The 7,704-nt window shown below is 40.7% G+C and overlaps 1 protein-coding gene across 1 annotated transcript in view; it reads left to right on the forward strand.

The window, feature by feature from the left end:
• IQGAP1 (IQ motif containing GTPase activating protein 1) overlaps positions 1-7,704 on the forward strand; it is a 118,136-nt gene that overhangs the window by 78,237 nt on the left and 32,195 nt on the right. Inside the window, exons 15-17 of the mRNA XM_004708091.4 lie at positions 4,545-4,635; positions 4,842-5,009; positions 5,522-5,664. Of these exons, the coding sequence (XP_004708148.1) occupies positions 4,545-4,635; positions 4,842-5,009; positions 5,522-5,664 (402 nt within the window). The remainder of the gene's footprint in view (positions 1-4,544; positions 4,636-4,841; positions 5,010-5,521; positions 5,665-7,704) is intronic.

The raw sequence follows: 7,704 nt of genomic DNA on the forward strand, positions 1-7,704 counted from the left end.
TTGACTTTCCTCTGGGACAGGACAACTTAGAGTGTCACCAAGCTTAGTAATCTCACTGAGATTCATCTGTCTTTCTTAAATAAACACTCTCCAGATTGCTACAAGTCTTTGGTTAGTTTCTAGAGTTTAAAAAATTATTTGAGATTATTTTTGACAGTTTTGTTGTTGTGCTTTTATGGAAGAGAGCATTTTCAAGAAGTCCTTACTCTATCATTTTACTGATGTTATTTCTCTCAGTTTAAATTTAGTGTCTTTTGCATATTTTCTCTAAGTAGTTTAATCCTTGGATAGTTAAGCCTGAATGCCAAGACTTGAATAGCAGGGCTCTTTAAGGAGCTTGTTTTATGGTTAAAAGTGTGAATGGCAAAATGCATGTGTATTTGTGTGTGTATATACATGCAAGTATATATACAGTATGTAGCTAATCAACTAGCATGCACCAGCATAGCTGAACAAGTTAATAGAAAAGTAACAAAAAATTTTTAGAAAAAGAAAATAGTGACACACTCTTGTTTGGTATATGCTGCTGTCTCAGCCCTCCCAAATCCAGGGTTTACCCAGAATTTCCATGATCCAGTTACTAAAAGACTCATATTTGGGCCAGTGGGGGTCATCAGAACTTTGCCCCATTCTGATCAGTTAGTGTTCATATCATATAGTTGAAAAATAGGATCTGTAGCATTTGTGTCCATGTGTGAGTTTACATGTGCCTGTGTTAACATATGTGTATCTCTTAGACTGTTAACATGAGACAACAAATACATATCTGTTGTATGTCTGTATATGTATAGATAGATAAATAGGTTGATATATTTATGTGTGCATATATATATATATAATTACTCATTTCTCACTTATAGGCTTAGTTAAGTTCTAAATAAAAAGCCAACATGTTAAAATGGGTGTTTTATGAAAATGGAGAAAATATGATTATAGAAATAATAAAACCTAAGATGTACCTATGAATTCATCACTGTGCTGAAACCAGTTTTGAATTATTCCTCTACACAGATGTAGGGTTGGAGTAGAAAACACTGGTGATTGGGAGCTCATGGTTTAATCACTTCACCTTCTGTGCTGCTTCCCCTCCAGAGACGCCTCTATGTTTTATGGCTGCTTTATCTCTACAGCCACAATTTTTAATTTGTAACTTCTGGTCCCTAACGCCTGGCTTCATCTGAAATGTAATCTACATGATTCTCAGTCAGAGTTTTGGGGGATTGTACTTTAGTATATTCTATGTAGCTTTTTCATGTTAGTAATTTTTTTTATCTACATATTCCCCACAATATCTAGTGTAGAATTTTTAACTCTGCTCAGTGATTTGAGTTTAATCTTAAGTGATCGCTATTTATTTGTTTTCTAATAATCATAAATAAAACTAACTTTATTAGTCAATTTCTTTATAAAATATTGTGGTTGTCATATTGTTAACGTAACACTTTGCCAAACTAGTTAAACTGGTGAGCAGCACTAGTGACTTAGTGTTTAAGCATTGGGCTGTGATCCAAATGGTCAGCAATTCGAAACCATCAGCCACTCCACAGGAGAAAGACAGGCTCTCTACTCCCATAAAGAGTTAACAGTCTTGGAAACTCACAGGGGCCAGTTCTATCCTGTCCTGTTGGGTCGCTATGAGTCAGCATCAACTCAGTGGCATTGAGTGAGTTAACTGTGGTGCAGTTTGGTGAGCATGTTTTGTAAAGAAAAGAAAATGCCAAAACCCCATTAGAAATTGTTCGATTGCAACCCAGGAAAACAAAGGAGGTTTGATTCTCAGACATTTAAAGCAGGTGATTAAAAAGGGGGACATTTTCCTCACTTATTTAAAGCATTCTATCAGTAGACATATTCTGATAAATATAAAATAGACAGTCTTTATACTCCAGAGGTTCCACAACTTGAAATGCAGTAATGGAGAAGTTTACCATCTTCACTTTCAAAGTTGGAGGGTTTGGGTCATTTAATATTCAAGTATCAACTGGGGGATTTTTAGCCACAGTCTCTTCATTCTGAGATACCATAAGCAGTCCTCTTCACAATGTATCCTTATGGTCAATTTTAAGAAAAAGCAGTTTAATATTAGCTGAATACCACATGCCCTTGCTGAAAACTGCCTTTCTTTCCAAACTTTTTTGGTGAATTAGGTAAAGGTTTACAGAGCAGATCATCAGTTTTATATTGAACAATTGTAACACATTTTGTTCCATCTCATTCATTGCATTTCCTTCAACATACCATCACTTTGCTCACTTCCTCCCCATGTTTCCTGGTTATCTTCCTCCTCTCCTAGCCCTCTGAATGCTATCCTTGGGGAAATGCTGCCCTTTTGATTTTAAATGGTTAATTATTCTGACATGGGGGTGAGTTCAGTTCCAGGCCTGACAGTTATCTTAGGACAAGTCTCTATCCAGCCAATAACCCTGGTCTCTTTTAGCCGTAAACTGCTTTTCTTGCAAGTTGTAGAGTAGTTCAAGGAGATACGGTGAAGGCTGTATTACTGAATGATGCTGGTACATGTTTCACCCTTTTTTTGGGTGCTACACAATTTTTTGTCATGTAGCAATCTGGTTTCCATTGTAGTTGTTGCTATTTGGGAGTAGCAACAATGATAACTGTATTAGTATTGTTTTTACATTTTCCTTTTTTTTTTAACTCTGATTTAGTAGAACTGAAGTTTCTGATTTTAACCGATAGGCAGCAAGACCCAGGTAAAGTCATTCACACATTAGCATTAGGTAATCTCTTTAGAGCACACTTTAATAAGATGGTTTGGGTTTAGGGCATCTTGCTTGACCTCACTGACCAGAAAGAGCCTGTTCTTTCCTTCCCTTAGCATGAGGTAATGTATGCCATCGCTCTCCTCCTCCAGTTTGGGGTGAGGGTAGTCCTAGATCATGTTTCCCTGACACCTGAGACACTGGCTCCCTCTCTTTTCCTAGCTTTTCATATGAAAGCTCCAATACTTACATTTTACAGGAAAGTGTCGGAAGAGTTTTACTTTAATCCTTTTATTGTATTCTTTTTAGGGCAAGAAAACCAGAGCCCTGAATGAACTGTCGGAATGACTGTTAAGCTAGGCCTTTCTTTTCAGTACCAGGAAGTTGTCCTAAGCATCTCAGATTTGCTCAGTAGATTTTGCTCAGATGTATATGACATGTGTTTAACCTAAAAGTGAACCCAAAAATAGCCTGGTTCTGTGGAAAATGCTTCTTTTGATGATGTAAGCCTCTCCCTTGGAGCGTAGGCTTCCTACTTGTGGCTGCTCGGTTGAAGTTGGCACAAGCTTATAGCTGACTCACTGCATTGTCTCACACTGAAGCCATTGCTTAGGGTTTCCAGTATTTATTCTTAGGGCTCTGGAGGATTGTGTATAGCCGTTTTCTATTTTCAGCAATAGGAAATGACTGGTGGTAGGTACTGTGAGGTGATTTGTATTTTACTTTTATTGTTATTTCCCTTTCTCAAGCCTGCGAGGTTTCAGAGTAGAAACAGTACTTCTTACGTAAACCCGGCACTGAGCATCATTTGGTTAAAGTGATCTTTCTTTCTAAAACTAAGAAGAATTACTGCTTTCAGTTTCCAATTTCTTTTTTGCTCGTCATCAGGGATTTGAGGCCACATGGCGCCACCAAGTACGTGTCTCCCTCTACCATCAGGCCTACTGAAAGCATTACAACTTTTCCCTTTGTCCCAAAGGCCCAGACCACATCCAAACCAAAAGCAAAACTCACTGCCATCAAGTCGATGCCAACTCATAGGGACACTGTAGGACAGGGTGGAACTGTCCTGTGAGTTTCTGAGACTGTAACTCTTTACAGGAGTAGAAAGCCCCATCTTACTCCCTTGGAGTGGCTGGTAGTTTCAAACTGCTGACCTTTCCGATTGCAGTCCAATGAGTAACCACTACACCACCGGGCTCATTGGACCGCATAGTTAGGGTGAAAACTCATTGCCATTAAGTTGATTTCACCGAACAGAGATTTCCAGAGCTGTAGTCTGAAGAGCAGCAAACTGCTGCTGCATCTTTCTCCCTAAGAGTGACTGGTGGTCTCAAACAGCCAAGCTTTCTCTTAGCAGCTAATCTCTTAACCATTGTGCTGCCAGGGCTCCTCAGGTAGGTTGCTGGCTCCAGTTCTTCATTCTGCCTCATCAATGGCTTGTCAAGCTATTTCCTATCAAACAGTCCAAGTAGATATTTAAACTGCTGTGTATGCCTATTGCTGTTAGCTCAAGCCTCCATTCATACTACTGGATCAACCAAATACCTCAAACATGACTACTCTCATCCTTTTAAGCCTCTGAGGTGCCTTGCCCTTTCTGGAGAAGATTGCCATATTAATCTGAAGAGCATGATGCTATCTACGAAGGTGTTTGCGATATCTTAACAAAGGGGCCTCCCATTTGGCTTTTCTCTTGTCTCGCACATTGGAAACTTCTTCCGTATTTAATTGAGCCTCAGAACACCCCTCAATCCCATTTGTGTCCTCATATTCATCTGGATTTCATGTGTCTGATTTGATTCTACTTTTTACGTTGTGCAGGAAACCCAGGATGAGTCTGCTGTGCTGTGGCTGGATGAAATTCAGGGTGGAATCTGGCAGTCCAACAAAGACACCCAAGAAGCACAGAAGTGTACGTATCAATCATTTGATTTCTATGCTAGCAGAGCGGGGAGGAAGGTGAGGTGCTCCATATCTCAATGTTCAGCTATCTAAGATAGAGGGATTCAGGGGTGGGGGGCAGGGGGTGACTTGCCAATAGGTATAATGAGGTGAAATAGTGTATGAATTCAGATGCTTTCTAAACTGTTCTCTGACTGTTCTTTTCTGATTGGATAGTTGCCTTGGGAGTCTTGGCGATTAATGAGGCAGTAGACAGTGGGGATGTTGGCAAAACCCTGAGTGCCCTTCGTTCCCCTGATGTTGGATTGTATGGTGTCATCCCTGAATGTGGTGAAACTTACCAAAGTGACCTTTCTGAAGCCAGGAAGAATAAACTGGCAGCAGGTGAGTTCGAATTAAATCTGTGCCCTGAAGTTACAAACTTGAGGAGAGAGATGCAGAGGAAAGGGACCAGCTTTAGGGGAAGACATGTTAGCATGGAGAAGTAGTTGTTAGGCTCATTTTAAAGGCTTTTCAGATTCTTTTCTCCATTGTGAACAGCTAGCTTAATGAGGCTAATTTCCAGAGAATGTGCATGGATCAAATATCTAACTGTGTCTGTAAAGGGAGTCTCCATGGTTGAATAAGCCTACGTAGACAGTTGGATATAGTTTACCTACAAGAAAAGGGGGATTTTAAAAAGAGTTCTCATTTTATTTTGTTTTTATAATTAGATGTAAATGAATCAAATTAGACCTTACAAAGCCATCACTAAAAGAGAATGTAGGATGCCTTTTACTTTCCTTTGGAAGGTCTTCACTTCCATTGTTTAACCTGGCTAGTGTGATCCTGTTGACGTAAACATCAGAGGAACTGCAACTCTGCCTTCCTTCTATTTTTCCCGTATTTTCTACCAGGCGACAATCAGAGCAAGTGGGTGAAGCACTGGGTGAAAGGTGGCTATCACTATTACCACAATCTGGAGACCCAGGAAGGAGGATGGGATGAACCCCAAAACTTTGTGCAAAATTCTGTGCATCTCTCTCGAGAAGAGATCCAGGTAGGTCACCTTTCCTTACATGAGAGAGGAAGAAAGCTTTAGAATTAATATTAGGGGGAACAGGGCATGTGGTCAGACATTCTAAGTGCTGTAATGAACTGAGCTAAAATGAACTATGTTGGGCTATTTGGGGGGAGGGGGGTGTGGAGCGGAGGAGCGACCAGTCTAATTTCACACAATGTTGATAGTGTTCAGTCAGATCAGTTGTGTGTGCATTGAAGAAAATGTGAAATGTAGATAATCCAAAAGAAAAAAATGAGAAGTGGCTCTGACTCCCCAGGAGATGCTATTCTCCCTCCCAATTTACGGTTTCCTGTTTTATGACTGTTTTACAAATTCCAGCCAACTGTGTACTAGCTTAGACTACAGCCTGCATTTTCAGGTAAAGCTCACTCATCTCCTTGCCATTGAGTTGATGTCAACTCATAGTGACCCTGTACAATAGGGTAGAACTGCCTGTGTAGGTTTCTGAGACGAGGACTCTTTATAGGAGCAAAAAACCACTACTTTCTCCCATGGGAAAAGTAGCCAGTGGTTTACACCACCAGAGTTTCCTGTGACTGTTAAAGAAGAGGAAAATAAATGGAAGGAAAATGTTTCAAGTTACAGATTAGGCACATAGTTAGTAGGCATTAACAAATCCTGGCCAGACAGACCAATAAAGGACTTTAAAAAGATCATCTACTTCCACTGGGCAGTGTTCCTCATAGCTTCTTGTAGAACAAGTGGAATGGATAGAAACATAAGACAGGAAGTAGCTCTTTAGTTAGAGTGGACTCAGTAGCAGAGAGTTTGTGTTTTTGTTGTTATGTTTCAGTCTTCAGAGAGATGAGTACTTATCTGTGGTTAAAGTTAACTTCTAGGAGAGTTAAGTGTTCTTACCTTTTCAATATATCTTCCTCATTGCTGGTGATTTCATAAGTGATGAAACTAGAATCATTGAACTCTGTGTTGGGCATTGAGGGGTCAAGAGATGTATCCAATAGTCTATATGGGGGTGGTTCATGATGCTGTGGCAAAAAGATCCAAAGTAACATAAATCAGATAGCAGGAGATGCCCTAAAACAGTAAAATACAGGTAATGTTCAGGGAGCAGTCACCTTTATCTGGTAGAGCAAATGGTGCAAATGATTATGCACTTGACTCCTAGCCAGAAGTCAGTGGTACATACTCACCCAGAGGAGTCTAGGAAAACAGCTTGGGGATCTGCTTCTGAAAGGTTGTCGGTGTCCTGAAAACCCTGTGGAGCTCAGACCTACACTGTACACAGTGGGTAGCCATGAATCAGAATTAACTCTGGCAACTCCGTGCATACTCGTGTATAAGCCGAGTTTTCAGCACATTTAAAAAAAATTATTTTACTGGGAGCTCGTACAATTGTTATCACAGTCCATACATACATCCATTTTGTCAAGCACATATATACATTTTGTGCCCTCATCATTCTCAAAACATTTGCCTTCTACTTTAGCCCTTAATATCAGTTGCTCATTTTCCCCCTCCCTCCCCACTCCCCCCTCCCTCATGAACCCTTCATAATTCATAAATTATTATAGTTTTGTCATAAGTTACACTGTCCGGCTTCTCCTTCCGCCCTCTTCTCTGCTGTCCATCCCCCAGGGAGGAGGCTATACTTAGATTCTTGTAATTGGTTCCCCCCATCTACCCCACATTCCCTTTATCCTCCAGGCATCACCCCTCTCACCACTGGTCCTGAAGGAGTCATCTTTCCTAGATTCCCTGTGTTTCCAGTTGCTATCTGTACAATGTACATCCTCTGGTCTAGCCAGATTTGCTAGGCAGAATTGGGATCATGATGGGGGGGGGGAGCATTCAAGAACTAGAGGAAAGTTATGTTTCATCGTTGCTACCCTGCACCCTGATTGGCTCGTCTCCTCACCACACCCCTTAGCAAGGGGGTGTTCAGTTGCCTACCGATGGACTCTGAGCCTCCACTCTGCACTCACCCACCTTTACAATGACATGATTTCTTGTTCCTTGATGCCTGACACCCGATCCCTTCGACAGCTCGTGGTCACA

The sequence above is a fragment of the Echinops telfairi genome, unplaced genomic scaffold, assembly GCF_000313985.2.
Source record: "Echinops telfairi isolate 266 unplaced genomic scaffold, ASM31398v2 ScPeMD7_7;HRSCAF=31, whole genome shotgun sequence".
Lineage (NCBI taxonomy): Eukaryota > Metazoa > Chordata > Mammalia > Afrosoricida > Tenrecidae > Echinops > Echinops telfairi.